The sequence below is a fragment of the Taudactylus pleione genome, unplaced genomic scaffold, assembly GCF_031769625.1.
Source record: "Taudactylus pleione unplaced genomic scaffold, aTauple2 ptg000130l, whole genome shotgun sequence".
Classification (NCBI taxonomy): Eukaryota; Metazoa; Chordata; class Amphibia; order Anura; family Myobatrachidae; genus Taudactylus; species Taudactylus pleione.
Window position 1 is genome coordinate 1,571,435 of NW_028284532.1, and position 22,512 is coordinate 1,593,946.

General features: G+C 44.0%; 1 protein-coding gene across 1 annotated transcript; it reads right to left on the bottom strand.

Annotated features, from left to right (window-relative positions):
- Nucleotides 1-14,449: 14,449 nt before the first annotated feature.
- Nucleotides 14,450-21,208, bottom strand: RPS26 (ribosomal protein S26). The gene is given in 4 exon segments (XM_088473060.1): nucleotides 14,450-14,556; nucleotides 20,088-20,218; nucleotides 20,365-20,542; nucleotides 21,107-21,208. Coding segments are annotated over 4 exon segments (447 nt in total). The 3' UTR covers nucleotides 14,450-14,520.
- Between the last annotated feature and the right edge of the window lie 1,304 nt (nucleotides 21,209-22,512).

Consider the following 22,512-nt stretch of genomic DNA (forward strand, 5'->3'; position numbering starts at 1 on the left):
GCGTTGCCTGTCTGCGAGGGCATTCACCTAGCCCTTAGAAGACCTGCGGAGAGTACCCATCGTGGAGGAGGAGCAGAGAAGACGGGGATGTGAAGAAGCTGGTAAGGTAAGTGAATGGGGTGGGGGACAAACAATAATGGACACTGATGGGTACGAGAGGGGAGGGGGAGCAGAATACCACCGATGAGGAGATGGGGATACAGCAGAACAGACACCTATGAGGAGAAGGGAGAGCAGAACAGACACTGATTGGGAGGAGGGGGAAGAGAGCAGAGCAGACACCGATGGGGGGAGCATAACAACACAGATGAGAAGGGGATGTGCACAATAACATAGATGAGGAGGGGGGGGAGCACAACAACACAGATCGGGAGGAGGGGGGAGCACAAACACAGATGGGGTAGGAGGGGGGACACAATAACACAAGAGGAAGGGGGGGTAGCACAATAACACAGATGGAAAGGGGGGGACAATAACAATGATGAGGGGGCAGCACAATCACACAGATGGAGAGAAAGGGGGACAATAACACAGATGGGGAGGAGGGGGGAGCAAAATAACACAGACAGGGAAGTGAACCCAGTGACCCCTTCCCCTTCACAGAGTAATTCTGAAAATATTGGGGGGGCAGTCCCTTAGTTATTCAGGGGTTCTCAGACCCTAGATACTCCCCTGAGGCCAATGTACGTGCGTTTTATTTCCCTCGGGCCAAGGGATGTGCGTTTTATTCCTGTTGAGCCCAGTGTAGTGGGTTTTATTCTTGTGGAGGCCTATGTATGTGGTTTTTATGCGGGAGCCAATATGTATGTTTTTTTATTGGTCGCACACGCTGTATTGCCGGATGGTGTGCCTTGGCAATTTTAAAATCTTCGTAGCGTGCCTCGAGTTGAAAAAGGTTGAAAATCACTGCAATAGACACTGGTATCCTCACTCTCTCATCACTCAGCTTATATATGGCGTTAGTGAAGGCAGAAGTGGAGAGACACTTAAATGCCTTACTTTTATCTTTCTTCATCTATTATTAAGCCGGCTTTGACTAGTGACACTGTTGATAAAAATACCTTAGATGAAATACCACTATATGCACTTCTGTACAAATTAATGGTCTGACCGCGTCTTTGATTGCTTACTTTATTTTTTAGTATCAGGAATTTGCCTGTGTGTATAAATGATATACATGCAATAATGGTAGATGAGACTGCATTTTGATTCCAATGTGGAAGTTTTTGTCTGCATATGAACTTACAAGTATATCTATTATAAGTTTTACGATGTTTGTTTTTTTCAAAATGCATGATATACTTCTGTATCCTGATTAATGTCTGCCTGTGACTGCTGGCAACTTTATTGCCCCTGAAATATTTTTGCCCTATTAATCCTAACATAGAACAATTTTGGATTTCCTCTGATAGGATTTAATATCAAATAATAATATAAATATTTTTTTAAATGTTTTGTTGAATTTACTTTTGTGTGATAATATTCTATTATATCTTGATTATTTATTTTTTTTATTTTAGATAACAGTGTCTCTTGGCACTAATATTTTAAGGAGTATTAATAAAATAATGATGTTTTAAATCAACTTATCATTTCTTACACATTTCACATAATATACAACAAAGAGTGCCCCAAAAAAGAGTCCTCTTGGCCTGCCTATGCAGGAATCCTTTTTTTCATTGGACTAATTTTGGAATACTGGGAGCACCACCAACACCCTAATATAGAAGGGAGTAGCTACTGCCCCTGATGCTTATTACAATTGTTTTTTTGATACACATATATTGTATAAATTCTCTTGTGCAGAATCTCTTCCCAATATACCCTTTTCCCCAAACCGTGCTAGGAATTTATAGAGGAAAGAGAGGGAATCTGTCTTCCTAATGGAACTCATATGGTCCATGTAAATCCTGAGTGCATGGGCCACATCAAAAAGGAGGCCTCACCTACCGAGAACTGGTGATTGGAAGGCTGGGACTACGCTTTCCTCATTAATGTGAAAACAAGAAACAACCATGGGAAGGAAGCCAGGGCGAGTTCGCAGAACAACCCTGTCCCGATGAAAGATCAGAAATGGGGAGCGACAGGAGAGCGCCCCTAAATCAGAGACCCTATGGGCAGATGCAATAGCCAGAAGAAAAAGAGAGTCTTCACAGTGAGCCATTTGATATCCACTGAATCCACAGGTTCAAATGGAGGTTCTTGAAGTGCTTGGAGAACCACTGACAAATCCCAAGGAGCCACTGGACAAAGGGAGGTTGAATAAGGAGGACACCCTAAAGGAAGGTGCAAACATCCAGCAGTGGAGCAATTCTGCGCTGGAACCAGATGGACAGAGCAGAAACATGCACCTTTAGAGAAGCTAGGCGAAGTCCAAGATCAAATCCAGCATGAAGGAAGGCAAGGATTCTAGAGATCCTAAAAACCTGAGGGTCAAGGCTTCTGGTAGTACACCACTGGAAGTATGTATGCCATACTTGGTGACAGATCCGGGCGGAGGCCAGCTTACGCACCCTGAGCATGGCCTGGACTACAGAGTGAGAAAATCCCCTGGACCTTAGGAGGGATGTCTCAAGAGCATGCCGTCAAATCCACTTCCCAATTGAGAATCCCTGGGATGAACACAGTGGAGATGGCCGGGAGATGACATTCTGCCCATGCGAGAATGTGAGACACTTGTCATTGCTGCCCGACTTCGAGTGCCTCCTTTGTGATTGAGGTAGGCCACAGCTGTGGCATTGTCATAATGTACTTGTACTAGTCTGCCTTGAAGGATGTCCCGACCTAGAGTGAGAGCCCTGTAGTTGGCTTGGAGCTCCAGGACATTGATTGGCAAGATCAACTCGGCTGACTGGTCACTGCTCCCCACCTGTGGAGGCTTGCATCCATGGTGAGGAGGACCCAATCCGGGATCAAAAATGGACGACCCTTGTTTAAGTGAGATGCCTGTAATCATCAGGAAAGGGACAGGCGAACTTCCAGAGAGAGGATCATTGTTTGAGACTTGATCAGATGAGGCAGGCCATTCCATCGGGACAGGATTAGATGTTGTAGGGGCCTGGAGTGGAACTGGGAAAACTCCATCATGTAGGAGGAGGATACCATGGACCCTAAGGTTTGCATTGCTGAGTGAATTGACACTCGGCGACCCTGGAGTAACCTGCGCACTCGTTCCTGCAGTGCTGAGATCTTGTCTGCTGTCAGGAAGATCCTCTGAACCTGAGAATCCAGCAGAGCTCCCAGATGCACCATCCTTTGTGAAGGAGTCAGAGGACTTTTTCCAGTTGATTAACCAGCCATGTTTCTGCAGAAAGGCAATGGTTATCTGAAGAAGGCGGTGAAGAACCTCTGGAGAGTGTGCTAAGAGCAGAAGGTCGTCCAAGTATGGGAGCAGCCCCATTCTCTGATGAAGCAGATGGGCTGTCATCACTGCCATGATTTTGGTAAAGACTCGTGGAGCTGTAGAAAGTCCAAAAGGCAGCACCTGAAATTGGAAAAGTTGCTGTAGGACAGCAAACCGAAGATACCACTGATGAGAGGGCGCTATGGGTACATGTAGGTAAGCGTCTTGAATGTCCAGAATCACCATAAAGTCCCCAGGCTCCATAGCCAGGACAATAGAGTGGAGAGTTTCCATAGGAAACCTGGGTACTCTGATAAACTTGTTTAGAGATTTGAGGTTGAGGATAGGCCGATGAGATCCATTGGGCTTCTAAACCAGAAAGAGTGGAATAATAGCCGTTCCCCCGCTGTAATGACGGGACTGGAATTATTACCCCAGCGTGAATCAAGGACTGAATGGCCTTCTGGAGGAGACATGCTTTGCTTGGGTCTGATGGAGGGCCTGTGTAAAAGAACTGCTGGGGAGGGCACCTCAGGAATGAGAGGGCATACCCGTGAGAGACCACTTGTTGTACCCAAGCGTCTGTGGTGGTTTGACGCCAGTACTGGGCAAATTGAAGAAGTCGGCCTCCTACTCTGGGGTCCCCTAGGGGGAGGCCCACCCCATCAGGCTGAAGGTTTGTCCTCAGATTTGGAAGCAGGACATCTGGTGGCCTAGGCCTGCTTGGTCCTGGGCTTGGCGGCCCTGGTGGAAGCCATTTGCCGAGGAAAGGACTGGTCTTTAGCTTTTCCCAGGGTGGCGTCTTATAACACGTTGCACATAGCCCATCCTGAATTAAATTATCCTCAGTTAAGCCTGCTGCACAGGATTTGTAGGAGAGTAGTACAGGTGCAGTAGCTTGCTTGCTACCCGTGCCTCTGCTAGACATATTTGAAGTGTAGTAAATCACACGAACCACCAATTATATGACAGCTATTCACAAATACAAGTGGTTATGTAATACAATGACCCTGCCTTAGTTTAGATACACCTGCAGGGGAACACAGCACAAAATATGGCACTGAGCAGAGTGCAATGACACAGTATGTGACTGCCTTCACAAATACAAGTAGATGTGAAGTACAGTGGACCCTCTATACACTAGTATGTTAGGTTTATAGTGAGAAAAAAGGGAAAGGCATAATCTGAAAGAAAAGTGAAATTACACAGACAGTGCTAGCATAAGTCACATATAATGCAGAAACAATATTGCTGCACAGGGGACTGCACAATTACTCAGAAGCAGTGTCTGGTAAGTTATAGCGCTACATAACCCGACTCCAAGGAGAGTTATGTGAAGGGACCGGACCCAAAGTTTTCTAAGAGAGCTGTGGCTGTAGAAAGTGGCATGGAAGCATATACTTGTACTCCTATAAAGGTTTCTTTAGGATCAGATGATGGATAAATGATCAACATAACCATAAACAGCAACAGAGCCCGGGTACTTCTAAAGCTGAAAAGGTTATGGATCAGCTGGTATTTGAAGTAGCAGATCAGGCCTGGCCAACCTGTGGCTCTCCAGCTGTTGTGAAACTACAAGTCCCAGCATGCCTCACCAGTTTTGCTATTAGGGAATGCTAAAAGCATGCTGGGACTTGTAGTATCACAACAGCTGGAGAGCCACAGGTTGGCCAGGCCTGTAGTAGATATTCCCTTTGTCACACCTCCGACATGTTTCGACACAATGTGTGTCTTTCTCAAGGTGGAGTGACACTAGAGCTGTCTGGGGTTTAAATACCACCAGACCGGAGGCAATTAGAAAAACTTTACAGGAGACTAACATGGATATTAATCTCAGTCAATTTATTTGAGATGGAATTTGTTTTATACTTCAGAATAATTATATTAATTTTGACAGTCATTTTTTAAAACAGGAGGTTGGTACTGCCATGGGCTCCAGGTTCGTGCATAGTTATGCTAATCTTTTCATGTCTAGGTCGGAGGAGTCTCACATTTGGAGTGGACATGGCTGGGGTGTGAAACTGGTGCAGTGGTGGCGATACATACATGACATCCTTTTTATTTGGAAGGGGAAAAGATCTACTGTATATTTTTGCGATTATCTTCATGATAAATTTAATATTACGTTGACTTTTAGTATTACCTCAGAATCAGTGAATTTTTTGGATCTCAAGATTGATGTGAGAAATGGAGTTTTAGTAACATACAATTATAACAAACCCATGGACTCCAATATGTATATTCAGAAAGATAGTAATCATTTACCACAGTGGCTCAATGGGATACCTAAAGGACAACTATTACGTCTACGTCGTAATGGCTCTGATATAACAACCTTTGCTAGTCAAGCTAAACATATGGTAAATACATTTATACAAAAGGGCTATGATAAAGAATCAGTATAGAATACAGTTGCCTAAGTAGAGAAAATGGATAGAACTTTATTACTACAAAACATAAATAAAGGATCATCCAAAAATTATTTTAGTTTAGCTTTCTGCACAAGATTTAACACTCAACATAAAAAGGTTGAAACAGTAATTAGGAATAATTGGAAATTACTACTTAAAGATGATGTATTAGGAGGACGTTACCAAAAAAGACCTAAATTCATCTATAGACGTGCTCCCACTATAAAAGATGCTTTGGTTAGGAGTGCCTTACCCATGGATGGTAATAGGCTTCTACCGAGAAATAATGGATTTATAGATGTGTTGACTGCAAACTTTGCAGAGTATGACCTGGGAATACCTCCAAAAGTAGTGGAATTTAAAACCCTAAATAGGAGTCTGAAAATTACTAATTTCGAGATATGCAAAAGAGTACACATGTAATATGTTTTATGTTGGAAAGACGAAAAAAGCAGTTTAAAATAAGATTGGCTGAACATGCTCGTAATATTGTAAATGGGCTAGAAGTCACCCCTTCTCTGCCCATTTTAAAATTAAAAACATAATAAGTCTCTGAAGGTGATATAAAGGTTCTGTGGTTTATCTGTAGTGAAGGAAAACTGGAGAAATACTAAGTGAGACATTCACTTGGCCCAAAAGGAGATGCCGTGCATCTATGACCTTAATACCTTGTTGAGACCCATGGGCTTAAACCATGAAGTTGAGGTAAAATGGTTTCTATATTTTATTCTTGTTCTTGATCTGTCCCCCTTGACACACACACACACATATATATATATACACACATACATACACAGTATATATACATACACACAAAAAAAAAAAAAATCTAATTGAGAGGGCACTCTCCATCTCAGAAGTAAACAGTTCTTTTTGTTACATCCCTGTTGTGTGTGTAGAAAATTTTCTGATGGCTTGAGCATTCTGTGGCGTTCTATCTACCTTGACAAAGGTCCCACATAGAATCGAAACGTCGGACATAGCCTGAATGTTTTGACACTGGTGGTAACAAATAAAAAGAACTGTTTACTTCTGAGATGGTGAGTGCCCTCTGAATTTTTCTGTATATAAGTGAACCTCATTATTTGTGATGGTTACATTGAGATCGCACCCCAAATGGATGAAAATGTCGCAGTGTGTGCGGGCTCCCTTGGACTCATAAGTATATAGATTTTTGATGTAATCTTACATGTGATTTTATGTTAAGAATACGCAATCAGAAACAGCACCATTACATATTAAAAAGCATTATGTACTTTTCGTTTGTGCATATACTGTAGAAGCCAGGTACTTTTAAGTCCTAATTTGCCTCTAAGGGTAGTATAAGTTCATGACCAAGAGTTATCATGGAGATTGTTTTGTTTAAATCAGGAACCCACCTATAATTGTCAGTCAGGGGATCATCTAGACTGCATTATTTACTCGATACCTGTTAGACCGCTATCACGTGTCCCAAAATAACTTTATTGGGACACGGACAAGATGGCGCCCGTTTGTTTACATCTCACAGTAAACTGACGGTTGCTGCCATTTCCTATGTGGCTAAAGGACCTCAGTGACGTATCCACCATGTGACCGCTGCAGTAGGCTGGACCGCTCCAGCGTTACCATCCACCAGGGCATAGAGGGGGAAAATTTGTGGCGAGCGCAGCAAGCCACCGTGCCCAAAGCATGGCGAGCGCAGCGAGGGGACACTTTTGGTCCCCCGTTAGTTTTGGTCCCACGTGACTCCCCCTTTCAGGCCGAGTCACGTGGGTGTGACGTCACAGGTCCATCAGCCTTCTATAGTCTAGACCTAATCGTAAACTGACCTGTCTCCACACCATGTCCCAAGTACCCTTGTGAGTGGCACATGCGGTTGAGTTCTACACTTTATGGATTTACAGAATATAATTAAACAAATTATCGGCGGATTTGGACTTTCGGTTGCATACTTACAGTCTGGGGGTATTTAAACCCCAGACAGCTCTAGTGTCACTCCACCTTCAGAAAGACACACTATGGGCTCGATTCTATTCAGCGCGATGTAAATGGCTCCGGGAGTGAGCTCCCGGAGCTATTCAATACACCGAGCTGACAAGTCCGACTAATGATTTCTTCTGTCATCCCTCCGGGGATGAGAGAAGAAATCTGACAAAAGTCCCTGTTTTCTGTCCTTAGCGCCGGGAAAACTGCCTCGCGCCGGGAAGTTAGGTCGGGGAATGCCCATTATCGCGCCTGAACACCCTGTTTAAGGCGCGATAACGAGCCTTCCCCGACCTACCAGCGCGATGAATTGAATAGCTCCGGGAGCTATCTCCCGGCGCTATTTACATCGCGCTGAATTGAATCGTGCCCATTGTGTCGAAAACATATCATAGAAGTGACAAGGGGAAGATCTACTACTTCTTATATCAGCTGATCCAGAACCTTTCCAGCTTTAGAAGTACCTGGGCTCTGTTGCTGTTTATGTTGATCATTTAACCATCATTTGGTCCTAAAGAAACCTTTATAGGAGTACAAGTACATGCTTCCATGTAAGACATAGGGCCATATTCAATTGCCGGCAAAAAAACATTTTCGGCAAAAAGTTTCCGCCGATGACGTCATTTCGCCAGCCAGAAACTTATCTCCGTATTCAATTCCGAATACTTTCCGCCGGTGCGAAAAGTCTACGCCTTGTAACCAGCCGAAAAGATTTGCCTCTGAATGAAGTGAAAAATTGGGGGTTTGGGGTGCAAAGTTGCGAGAACACACCTGCAGCCTTGGGACAGTCCCCCAAAAGTAAACTGCGTAAAAAACTTTTGATCACTCCCAAAATGTACTTTCGTTTTGGGGGCAAACAGTTGGTGATCAAACTTAAAAACTAGCTAAATAGACTCCAGGGCGTCCCCCAAGTATGGGGGAGGTGTTTTTTTTTTACTGCAGATGTTTGCTGAAGGTGTTTTTTAAAGCCTCACTTTAGCGATTTTTAACCATGCTTGCACCGATTTTCATGTATTCTTCACTTGTGCAAAGACGCTACATAGCAGCAATTGAGAGCATTTAAGCACCCCAAATCCCTTCAGCAGGGCTAATCGGGGGTATCCATAGTGATCTCCCATGTCAGTGCATCTTTTGGAGGGTGTCAGGATGATTTCCCAAAATCTGACCAGAGTTTTGGCGGGACACGTTTGGAATTGAACAGGGCAAAAAGCGGTCGCACACACGGCAAGTGTTTTCTCCAAAAACACGCGATGTAGGCAGAAAGTCCGTCAGGAGAAGAGAACGGGACTTTTTGCCGGCAATTGAATACGGCCCATAGTGTAAGCATCTATACATTTACTATTATATGGTATGACACATTGTTTCCAAGGGTATATGATGCTTCACCTACACAAGTTAAAGATACATTTATAGGACTATCACATTTTTCTATGCAAGCATAAATGTGAGCAGAATAATCTTATTCTTGCCTGAGAACACTGGGAGTGGAAATACAGTGGGGTTTTTTGTGTATAAAGAACACTTTTATCTATATAGTCTTTTGGATCTTTATTATAGCTACTATTAAAACATAAGTACATGGTCATATATTTTTATTAATACATATTGTTCTGGGTTGTTTTTTTTGCTCTTTTTGCTGCTGAGCATATATTGCTTAATTAAAGAGACACACATGGAAGAAAACTCCGGAGTAAAGAACATTAATACTACTGTTTGACAAAATTGGCACAATATATTACCTCTGTTTTTGTATATTTTATGGAATTGCACAGCCACTTGTGTGAGACTGCAATTCCGTCCATCTCTGAATCAGGCCCTGCGTCCACAACTCAGAAAGAGGTACTGACATTCATAGGAACTGCAGCGTACTACAAACTACGAACTCATTGTTCCTGCCATTAGTGCAGGCCAGAAGCCTTCCATGACCTAGTCATTGAACATTCAGATTTCTCACAAGCAAGGAAAGAACCATAGGAATGCATGTGGACTGTCTCAGCAGGATCTCGAGTAATCCGTTAGGCTCAGAGATTTTGGGACAGGAACCAAACCATGGGATTATGGCCTGTATGGACGATCATTTCACTACAAGTCTAGTTTCGGCAGAAGGCTAAAACATATACTGTATATTTACTGTGTGTGGTGTAGTAATGTGCAGGTGCATTTTTACATATATAATTTAAAAGTTTTAGAGATCATTTATCTCTAGTGGTGTCTAGTGATGTCCAGTGGAGATCAGGGTTCCTCAATTTAGAAGCATTCACACACAGTAGGCTAGGGCCATGGAAGGCATATTGTTGCAGATGTGTAAACACACCAGTTTCCAGTCTGATCTTTTACACCAAGGATATGGCTGTGGCAAGTGCACACTGATAACATCAGACATAGCAGAGATGCTTCGCACAAGTGGCATTCCTGTGGCCATTCTACCTCCAGCCATAGTGGATGTCTTCCAAAAATGTGAACACTGTTCCAGAACAGGTCTTTAGATTTAAAATTATCTTACATAGGGGCACAATGCTCTAAGACCCAAGAAAGCCACAAGGGCAAGGCCTAGAGTATTTATATGCAGATTACATTATTACTCTCAAAAAGGGATATGTTGCAGAAGTTCAGGTATTTGGATGGAATATAGTTCAGCAACTGGGTACAGGTATCCCAGGACCTTCCCTGGAACACAACATGTGCTCCAAGCCAAGTGACCCAAAATAGTAAACAAGAACAGAACTTGAATGGTTCTTCGTAGTATGTAATACAGTCAAGGATGTCCATCACGCCAGACTATAAGCCGTATGCACCAAATTAGCCATATACTAATTTAATCATTTAAAGGACATGACATTCTGTATGGCTTAATACCTTTTGGCAGACACTCTTCTGATTTAGCTAATTTTCCAGCTTATTTGCATCGGAGTTGAGCCAGGAGTGGCTTCTGGAGACTTGATGGCACTATTGATTTAGAAAGACAGCGGCTTCCAATAATTAGTTTGGATACTTAACACTGGTTTAATGTTTTTATTTTTTATACCTATATCATATTTATTGTTGAAACCTAAACCCAATCAAGTCACATTATTTTTTGCTCAGATTTAAAGCTGTAAATGTTATATCCGCAGCACACAAGAAGTCCTCCAGCTTAGACTTTTACATGAATATAACTGCAGTGGTCAACAATCTATAGGAATCTACCATCAAAAAGTGGCTAGGATTATAACCTGCTTAAAACATTTCTACCCATCTGTGGCCCATGCAAATATTCATATTGTCACATAGCTCACTCACCAAAGGAAGTCAAGTTAATGGTGTCCATACATAAATTCACCAATTCCCCCTATTCAATTTGCCAATTCTCAAACTCCATTTCCCCAATCAGCAAAATCCAACAGGTTAGAAATCAGACTCGCCGATTCAATCATTTGATTTAGAATCGGTGTATCGGTTCAAATGTTAGATTTTGTACAGAAAAAACACGCAAAGTCTATCAGCAAATTGACGCATTGTGCAGATCGATAGTTGATGTATGGGGGCCCTTTAACACGCACCTCTTGTGGAGGAAGTGTGTAGGTAGTAAATTGAATTCAACATGTCTGCATGTGCACATTACAGATTATTGTGGTAGGAAGTCTTCGCTAATTTTCCTGTACACCTCTATAATACCCCTTTTACACCGGAGCTAAAACCTGAGTTATTGCAGGGTTAACCCGGGTAGCTCCCTGGTGTAAAAGGGGAGAGGGTTGGATCGCTGGGTCGAGTGACCTGGCAATCCAACACAGGTAAATAGCAGGGTTTAAAACGGGCCTAGCCCGTGAAACCCTGCTGTGAGAATAGTGCACTCCGGGTCACAATGACCTGGAGTGCGCTGCTAGCCGGCCCATTGGTCCGGCTTCAGTGGCGCTTGGAGATGACATCATCTCCAAGCGTCCACTTTCACGCGGGTCTATGCAGACCAGACTCCAGTGGGAACGGCGCTGACTCGGGAATATCCCGAGTCCCCGGGTCTGATCCGGATAGGAACTCTGTTCCAACTCCGGGTCAGACCCGGAATTTTGGTGGAAAAGGGGTATAATATATGCAAGGTAAAATGGGCAAATATTTGTTGCAGTGATTCTGAGGGACCACTCCAGAGGCACACTGAAAACATTGCACTGAATTGAATCCCCCACAAATCAATGGTAGGAACACTGTATTAAAGCTTGTTTTACATGCATGTTTTTTTTTTTTTTTTTAAATACCACCTACCTAATTGCTTCAGCTACTCATCAACATAATACCCCTTTACACCAAGCCTTTGACTGGGGAAATTGCTGTGTTAACACTTGTGTGTCGGGTCTAACACATGGTTCTGCTATTTTAACCCTACCCCTCCCCCCTGGTGCAAGACCCTTACTCTCCCCTTCCACAGACTAACCCTAAAAGTCATGAAAAACCATGTGTTCACATTCTGACCCATCTGGTGTCCACCTATTGAATATCTACACACCACAGATCCTCTATCCCTGTACCCTACTGAGCATACTAAAGTTGGCCACATATCTAAATAATCTGGTAAAATATGTAAGCAAACAATTGGCCACTAACTCCCAAATGCCTGAAAACAACTCGTCTCAACATCCGTTTTCATAGTGTTTGGGAATAAGAGGCAGATTGTCATTTGCTCCCATAATATTGCCAGATTATCATTCCAACCAGCCAAATTGTTGTGTGGCAAGGTTAATTTGTGGAAACACTAGAGCAGGACAAGGCAACCTGTGGCACTCGAGGTTGTCTACCCCAACATACACATCCTAGCTTGCCCTGCCAGTATTTGCATGCCCTTACAGCAAAACTGGGGCAAGGAATGATGGGATGTGTAGCTCCACAGCACCTGGATGCCACAGGTTACCTACATCAGCACTAGAGAATTACATTTAGTACAATAGGAAAAGGTGGTGTTGCCCTTAGCAACCAGAGCCTAGCTCAGCGTTTCACAACTCCAGTCCGCAGGGACCCCAACATTGCATATTTTACAGATCTAATGCTGGGCATACACGGCAAGATAAAATGTCTGTCAGACCGACAGACATTTTATCTGGCCGGCTGCCAGCCGCAGATGTCCGCGGCATACACTGAGAGAAATCTTACAGTGTATAGTCCGAAATCTGCGCTCCGCCCCCGGGGGAGGAGACATTTCCCCGTTCCTTCCATAGGAACACAGGAAATGTCTGTCTGTCGGCCGCGCTGGGCATACACTGCCCGATGCGGCCGACAGTTAACGGGTAAATATCGCATCGGAGGGGCATGCTGGACAATCCAGCATGCCCGACCGAGCAATATTTAACCCTCGGTCACCCCCCCATGCTACAATTATCGCAGCGATCCGCCGCTATCGGGCGGATCGTCCCAATAATTGCAGCGTGTATGGCCAGCATTAGTTGGTGCATGCACAGGTGTATTCATTATTGGCTGACATTTCAAAGATCCACAGGTGAGGCTAATTATTTTAATTGTGATGAGATCTGTTAAACATGCAGTTAGGGGTCTCCAACTACTGGAATTGGGAAACACTGACCTGATTATCTAATGCAGTGGTTCTCAAACTCTGTCCTCAGGACCCCACAGAGTTCACATTTTGCAGGTCACCCAGCCTGTGCACAGTAGTCATTACTCACCGACATTTTAAAAGTTCCACAGGTGGAACTAATTATTTCACTTGTGATTGAGATCTGGAAAATATGCACTGTTTGGGGGTCCGGATGACCAACTTTGAGAAACTGTGACTAATGCATTTTAGAAGCTGTAAAAGCTTTTTAATTTAGTTTAAAAATGTGGCCTACTGAGAACTCATGTCCACTATTCTATCATGCTCAGATACAGGCTCTCATGCTAAATGCAGAGCAAGGATCTACCATTATATTTGATGTAAGTACTACACAGGGAGACCAGAACTACCCATGTAAAACAAGCCATGACTAGACCTGATAAGTTATAAAACAATCACTTTACTTTGAAAGTAAAGGGAACCCTTTGCCTGAATAGGTTTATCCCCACTTTCGGGCACTCAGTTTGAATCTTCGTGTAAAGTGTTCATCATGGGACTATGTCAGGCGGTGAGCGCTCCTGTGGGGTCGTCAGACGCATCGTCAGGTCGGCCATACATGCAGGCCAACCTGATGATCAACAGACTACACCGTGCAGTAGGATGCGGCAGTGGGCGACATATTGGCGGTCAGGCATCAGATCATCTAGTGTGACTTGCCAGCCGATGTCTGCAGGGGGTCACCAGTCACATTGCTGGGTACACATCGTTTAGTGTGTACCCCAGCTTAAGACATATGCTAACAGCCTTTAATTCACTAAAATTAGTGACAGTGTAGCCTCCTACTTTATTGATGTCACTATTCCTTACAAAATGTCGACTTCTGCCTGAGCAAATATTCATAAAATAGACACTACCACAATTCCACTTCAAAAATGCAAGTTTACACATCAAATGGGCAGCACACACCTATGCCTCACAGTACAGGTAGAGTTTAATATGTGCAGTTTGTGCATGCACCCCATATTTCCATGGGATTCTTGGGTGCTCTAGTTGCCTCTCAAACCAAAGGTCGTTGGCAGATTAACCCGCTTCTTACCAATTTAAATTTAGTGTGGGGCCATGCAGCAGGAAACAGATTGTAAGCTAGACTGGGAAAGGGACTGATGTGATTGACTAAATATTCCCTGTAAAGTGCAAGTGCTAAGTAAATATATATCTATAAAATAAAAGCAGACACTTTTTTTTCTCAACGGTTTATTGGACAAGATACATCTTTGCAGGTGGTCTTACATTGGTTTGGGAGGAGCTCTTGGGGGTGCACCCTAGAAGAAAAAAATCCAAACATTAAAATTGAAACTAATTTAGTGGAAATTCTTAATTTTAGCACTGCAATATAACATTAATAGACTGCATAAACATTTCTTATTTAATATATAATTTCTTCATGGTAACATTGGGATTAAAATGTAGAACTTGAAACAAGGTGGTGCTTTAATGTTAGCAACCAAAATGGATAAAAATCAATTTAGACCAATGTAATGTTCACAGCAAGCACCAAACCTAAATGTGCCAGACTATAAAATATAGAGCATTTGTATAGCCTTAAAGGACATAACACTGAAAACAACCACAGTGCTATGCAAACATGCCAGATCTGCTTAATTCTAATGAAAGTAGCAATAGAGGAATAGCTGCGAGTCAAAGCAAGAGATTCACATCACATCCATGTACCCATCACCATGCTGGATCAGCTTTGTATTTTCCCTATGCGAGCAGCAGATCAAGAACCTCACCAAGCTGATCTCTGCACACAAAACATTATAGGTCTCCGCCATCACAGGTACATTGGCAGCAGTGCGACAAAGGTCCCGTTAGGGTTTCCGCTAGGCTGTTTTAAAGGGGCGCGGCGCCCTGCCCTCCTTCTGGAGGGCAAAAAGCACCCTGCCCTCCAGAAGGAGGGCAGAAAGCGCCCTGCCCTCACAGCCTGCAGGTGCAGTCTTCACCCGCGGGTCGCAGAGTCCCGCGGGTGGGGAAATGTGCGGTGACCCGGTCACCGCCGGAGAATGGATGCCAGGCGCATGCGTCCGGCATCTATTCTCCCTGTCTGCAGCGCTTGGGGGCTGCCCGGCGTGTCCGTAAGTGCCGGGCACGCCCCCAAGAGTGACGAAAAGGGGACGAGTCTTATAGACACGCCCCCTTTTCGGGCGCACGCACGGAAGTGCCCTCTCTAGCTCCGGCGCACTGCCTGCCGCCGGAGCTAGAGTGAACACTGTCCCGTTATCTATTGCCATCACAGAATAAGACTGAGAAATTAGATTGTTACTTTTAAACCACAGTAAAAGTGCCTCAGTGCGTTTTATAGGTTACATCCCAACCAAAGTCTTGTGTGTGTCATTTGCAAATTCTACCAGTGTTTATGCAACGTTCCACCAAATACCCCAGTTTACTCCACCAGTTCAAAAACTTACTGGTAGGTTGCTTCTGACAAACATGGACCCTAGTGAGCATGCCATCGGGAATTTAAGAGAAAGGGCAATTCAATTCTATGTGATGGCCACGAGGTGCTGTGTTCCAACCACTTTTCCCCGGATATCACAGCCACCAACACTGAGTTTTTCTCTCATCCCTTAGTGGTGGGCAGGAAGGTCTGATGTTGGGAAACTAATGCTAAGTGATGTGCAGTGTTGCGTATAAAAGCTCAGAATTCAATTACTGCCTAAAGCTGGGTAAACACCTAACAGATATCTGAAGATGGTGGTTGTTCTTATACACTGAACAATCATCTGGCAGTGGGTCACGCCGCAAAACCCCCTACCCGCAGCCTCCGCTGCAAGTGTTCGGGCTGTAAGCTGACGTCGTTCACAGACATATCGCTGGTACACACTGGTGGACGGGCACATAATCAGCCAATATATCTGCCAGTGTCTACCCAGCATAAGACCCAAAAGTGCAAGGATTGATGCAAATGGATACATAGAGCAACAAGTCCCAAGACGGCTGCTTATAGCACTTTGGTCTATATAGGACACCAAGCACTTTACGTTATTGCAGATTCCATCTGGAGCTACAAGTTACCATTCTAAATAACAGATTGTAAAATCCTTTTTACAGATGCAAGAGTCCAGTTCTTTGTATATTTTCCAGTACTCATAGTACATTTTCAAACACACAACAATGGGGGAAATTCAATTCAACGCACTATTTAATAGCGACGGGAAGGACTCCCGCAGCTATTCAATACACCGCGCTGTTTAGGCGCTCTAAGGATTTCTTCTCGCACCCCCCCCCCCCTGGGGATGCGAAGAGAAATCCGATCAAAGAGGCGAAGTTTTCGCCTGTCCGACTGTTCGCTTCATTCGCCTGTTTCAGAGGCGAATTTATTCCGTGCTCGTCCCCGCTTTTCGACTAATTCAATTGCAAAACAGGCGAACACGGAAATTGGCGAATACGGAACAGGTGAAAAGTACTGAAAGAATTGGGGAAATCAGTCTGTACCCCAGAAAAAGATGCTCTAACATAGGGAATCAATATAGATGTGTACTAATAGCCCTAATAAAACTATTTTGCGTACTTAAGTTGTGTAAATTGCTTGCTATTAGCATTTTTGTAAAAGTGGTGAAGAATGTCATAAAGCTGTATTTTTTGGTGAAAATAAGTAGTCCTGTCAAATTTGGGGTGCTTGAAAATAGGTGCTAGCATGTTTTTATGTCTCTAAAGTGAACTTTTAAAAACCGTGAAAAATCCACCTGCTGCATGCACCTGCAATCCCAAAAACACCTGACCCATACTTGTGCTTGTGGACCCCCAAGTCTTTTTCGCTACTTTTAATGTTTATCCCCCCACTTTTTAAGTTTACACCCCAAAAATGACATGTCTTTTTTGGGTTGTTCTTAGGTTTTAGTTTGGTTTTTTTTGCGTATTTGTCCTTTGGGGGGCTGTCCCAAGGGGTCTGAGTTGTTTCCCCACGTTTGCACCCCAAAATAAAGACTTTGCATTTCTTTTCACCAGCTATTGATTGGAGAATCATTTCCACTTAGGCGAAATTGTCCTGGAATTGAATTTGGCGAATTTTTTTTAGGCAAATTTTTTACAAAAAAACAGGCGACTATGGCTTTTCACCTCTAATTGAATTCCCCTCAAAGTGCCGGGTGCGGCTGTTTTTCTACATAGCATAGCACAGCACTAACAGCTGCGCGCCCGGCACTTTGGTCAGAGTGCCGGTTACCACGCCTTAACACTCTTGTTAAGGCGCGATGACCGGCATTCTCCGACCACACAGCGCACTGAATTGAACAGCTCCGGGAGCTCAGGTTTGGTTATAGTTGTGTGATGTCAGCAATATGACTTGGGGCTCTATTTACTACAATCCGCATTTGTAATGCAAATTGTAGTGCGATATTACTGACTGAATTCGCATTGCGATTTCAGGCAATATCACAGGGATTTACTACAAATTATTGTTAGACATTGGGCTCTATTTACTACAATCCGCATTGGTAATGCAGATTGTTGTGTGATATTACAGAGTCAATTCGCATTGCGAATTCAGGCAATATCACAGGAATTTACCAAGAAAAAGCTTGCAAGAAAGCTCTGTCCCTGCGAATCCCCTCCGCACACTAGTCACGGTGTTTTCGCAAAAAAATACCGTGACAAGAGCCCCGCGCATGCGCCGAATAGCCGCTGCTACCCCAACCCCCCCCCCCCCTCCCTTAATTACACTTACCTGCATGATCCGGGCTCCGGTGATGTCCTCCAGTCAGCTGACATCCCATACTGCACTGGGACCCTGTGAGGTGACGACCGGGCCGCAGTGCAGCATGGGAGACCAGCTGACCGGAGAGAGGACATCACTGGAGCCCTGAAGTCAAGTTTTTTTTTTACAGTGAATCAGCGTGTGGTCTGTTTAGACCACACAGCTGATTACCCCGTCAGAGTGGAGCAGGAGTCCGGTAACCGGGGAAGACCCTGGATAACGTCACCTCCAGGTGGCGTTATTATCACAGGGCTTTTCCCGATATTTTTTCACAATTTATTTTTAGTAACTTTGGTCAGATCACATTTCCCATTACAATTATGGGAAAAGCAATCTGCTTACTAAAAATAAGTGATACTTAGGGGTTGGAGTATAATTTTCCAAATTCTACTCCAATTGCCCTTTAGTTACTTTAGGTGATACTAAAATAATGTGAAAAGGGTGTGAAAACACCCTTTTTCACTTTATTTTAGTAAAAATAATGTTAATAAATAGAGCCCCTGGTGAGGGAAGCCAGAAACAAAGTACTCACTCTGAACTGTGCACTGAAGATATCAGGAGCTGGAGGACAAGTAAGCACTAAATTGACAGTCTACTAGTTTGTATTGAAAATGCTTACAGGCAAAATATGGGTGCTCTCTCTAATGTGGATAATTTAAGGGCTAATGGACTGCTTCAGATAAGTTTCATATGCAGGAGAACAAACCAGATCACACGCCATCAAAAATGCTAGATAACTGGAAGTGTCTCATCAACATCAGTTGTATAAACACCAACGGATTGTAGTTAAGTACATTTCTCAGATGTGATGGAAGTTTGGACATTTCCTTAGCTCGGCATTAGAAGTCCTAGCACACAACCCAAAATCTCATTGAGGACATGACAATTATGCAGAGTGCTACTAGCTCTGTGCATTAATTAGACAGAACTTATTTATACAGCTTTGCACCTTCAAAACTTCTGTGAATCTAACAAAAAAAAGGTTACCAAGTTAATTTATACCTGTGTCCCTATGGCAAGAATTACCAAATTGTTAGCCAATACCTGTAGTTTTATATGCCGTGTGGTCTTTATTAGGGAAAACAGAAACAATAAGCAAAGACAATGGAGCTGCTTTCTGTGAACAAAGCTTGACAATAGTTTTAAAACTTCCATATATTGTCAACATAGGTCCATATTCAATTAAAAGCGAAAAGTCAGTTTCGGCTATACTTTTTCGCCAATGACATCACTTTCGCCGGTTTCAACTTATCCCCATATTCAATTGCAGCGTCTTTTCGCCGGCTCGATAACGCAATGCAAAGTAATAGGCGAAAAAGCATCACCTATGAACACCCGGCAGAAAAAAGTGCTGAATTGGAGTTTTGGGTGCAACGATGAGGGAACCACCATTCACCTATTGCACCCCCCCACCCTGTCGCTAACTGCGTGAACAAATGCAAAAAACCCACAAAGGACACCCCAAAAAAGCACTTTGAAAAAATGGGCAAAAAAAATAAAAAATCAAAGTGGGGAGTAAACATTCAAAAACTAGCAAAATAGCATTTAGGGGGGTCTGCAAGTATGGGGGAGGTGTATTTTTGATTGCAGTTTGCTGAAGGTGCGTTTTGGGCGCTTTTTAATAATTGACTTTAGCAACTTTAAAATATGCTTGCACCCATTTTCATGTACCTCAAATTTGATGTACTTGTTTTCCCCCCAAAAAAGTTGCAAAATGCTATTCTTCACCCCATGCTGCAAGACACTAAATAGCGCCTATTGAGACCATTTAAAAACCCCAAATACCTTTAGCAGGGCTATTCTGGGGTACCCATAGAAATCCCCCATGTCAGTGCATCTTTTGGGGGGGGGGGGGGGTATCAGGCTGATTTCCGCAAAACTGACAACTTTTCACCTATTTCAGTTTCGCCAGGTCCCATTTTCACTGATTTGGAATTGAATACGGGGATAAGCGGGGACAAGCGCGATACTTTCTCGCACCCAAAACCAGCGATGACGGCGAAAAGTCTGGCAACTGACTTTTCGCTTCTAATTGAATACGGCCCTAAGACAGCAATACAAAGTCACAAGGTTTATTAGTAAAGATATAATACATACCGCAGGCCGGAACCTAGGTGGTGGCGTGCGATCCTTACGAGCTTCACGAGAACGGTTTCTGACCACCTTGCTGTGAATGGCACAACTGACACAGTAGTGCAGTTTCACGTACAGCTTGGGCAGTGCATAGGCTAGAGAAGAGAGATATTTAGATCTAGCACTTTTTTTTAGCACAGAACTAGACATCAATACAAGCTTATTTGTTTTTGTAATTCCATTAAAAAATGGTTGCAGTTTACACTACCAAAATGATGAATAAAGTATTTTATCAACTTACAGTCAAAGACACTAGCTTCAGAGATATCTCTGACAGCCGCAGCCTCAACAATATTCCTGATCACAAACTTCTTGATAGCCTTGTCCTTTGGGACACAGCGAGCACAATTGGTACACCGGATAGGCTGGACATGCCCACGACCCTTCTTAGCGCGCCCATTGTTCCTCCTTTTCTTGGTCTGTTTTGAGAATTAGCAAAAGTTACTGTAATAGGAAGGTAAGGGCATGTCTAAGCTCATTACCACCACATAAACAAAATAAGCAACAATGGTGCTTTGCAACACTTCTCTAATGAGATTGAGGGCTATATAGATAGATATATCTATCAAAACACCCACAACCATTTATATAGCTGCCATTTGACATGTAAGGTAGGGTGCATGCCTCTTATGACACTATGCACAGAAGAGACCACAGGGGTGTACCTATGTCTGCAGCATATACATTACAGAAGCGGATAGAGGCTGACACTCTATATGTACTGTACTAATCACACAGCAGCTATCCCAGACACCCGCACACCGCGCCTGCTCCCACACAGCCGGCCTGCACCAGTGTGTGTACAGACTGAGCTTCGCGTGTGAGCGGGGACCCGGCTTACAGGATGTGTTATGCCGGATCCCCCACACGATGCCTCAGCCTACACCAAGCCAGGCGGAGGAACACATCCGCGACAACTATTCTGCGCTATATGGCCCTACACGGAAGGCCCTACTCTGCCGTTCCACGCCGCGCTCTCTCACCATCTTGGAATCGAAGGCTGAAAGAGGACCGGAAACACAAGCACACCCATTATAAAGCCGATCCCTCCGCGGCGGACATGATGTAAGGCGTTATGACGTCATGCTCACAGCCTCGAGCCCCACTCGCTCAAATACCAGTATCAAGGTCCGGTAAATGGAACTATATTCTATACGGGCGCGGAGGGATCAAAGTTATTCCCTCACTGATGTGTGAGATGTTTGTCACATGGTGTTTAACGCGGCGCATGTGTAGTGTACTGTACAAGGGAGGGAGCGCGGCGGTAACTACTAACTAGCTGCTACTAGCACATAGGAAAGGTATATCTCAGCTCAGTCTCATTTCATACGCTTGTCTTGTCTCTTATACGCAGACGTTTGGCCTCAATTAGGGCAGTCGGTGTATCTCAAAGCCAATCATCACGAACCATTTGTTTCCAGGGTACAGTATCTGTGCCTCTTTGTAACATGACAGTAATGACTGCACCTGTGCACCCTCTGCAGTAAACACGAAAATAAAATCCCAGGGGTGATAGCTAAGGGATTTATTTACTACTAGCATTTTAGCTGGAGAAAGCCGTAGTTTTATTTTCGATTTAGTTACATGAAAAATGCAGAAAAAATACTGATTTCTCTGCCTTTTTATTTCTCCTGTCACATTCCTGCAGCCTCCATTGGGTATAATGGGGGCTGTGCAGCATTGGTAGCTGCCAGGGGCATATCTTCCTATTGGCCAGGATGGCACTTGCCAGGGGCGTCGGCTGGTGAGGGGGCATCGGCTCCACCTGCTAGTGCCACCGACAGCCAGTTCTGTCTTTCAAAAGTCTGTGCTGCTGCTGATCTCTCAGTCAGAAGCATCAGGGAAGGTTGAGGGGGGGAGGAGGGCAATTACAGCCCATACAGCCACCACGGTGTCTGTTTACCTACTGCCAACAGTGTGAGGGGCACCAGTCTCATACTTTGCCAGGGGTGCTCAGACCCCTAGATACACCCCTGGTAGCTTCTATCATCTTTTATCCAGATGGCATTATGTGTCCCCTAACCTGCAGAAATGAAGAATAGCAGGAAAGTGGCATTCTCTCCCTGCTCTCCTCTGTTGCCCTGGCCTGCTCTTTAACCTCCTCTCCCCCAGCCAGCTTGCACTTTACTGCTCTCCCCTCCCAGCCAGCTTCCATATCAGCCGCAAATATGAAAAATGTTTGATGTTTGACATCTCACCAGGACAGCCCTTTACCGGTTTTCGTTTTTTTTTTTTTTTTATAGACCTCTTAAGTGCGGCACTCATGGCATAAATGAAAAGACCAGTTATAACGGTTTCAGAACTGAGTCCTTTCCTCAGGGATACATAGTCATTGATACTTAAAAACACAGCATATTGTATGATGTTCAGGACAGATAGAAAATGCCAG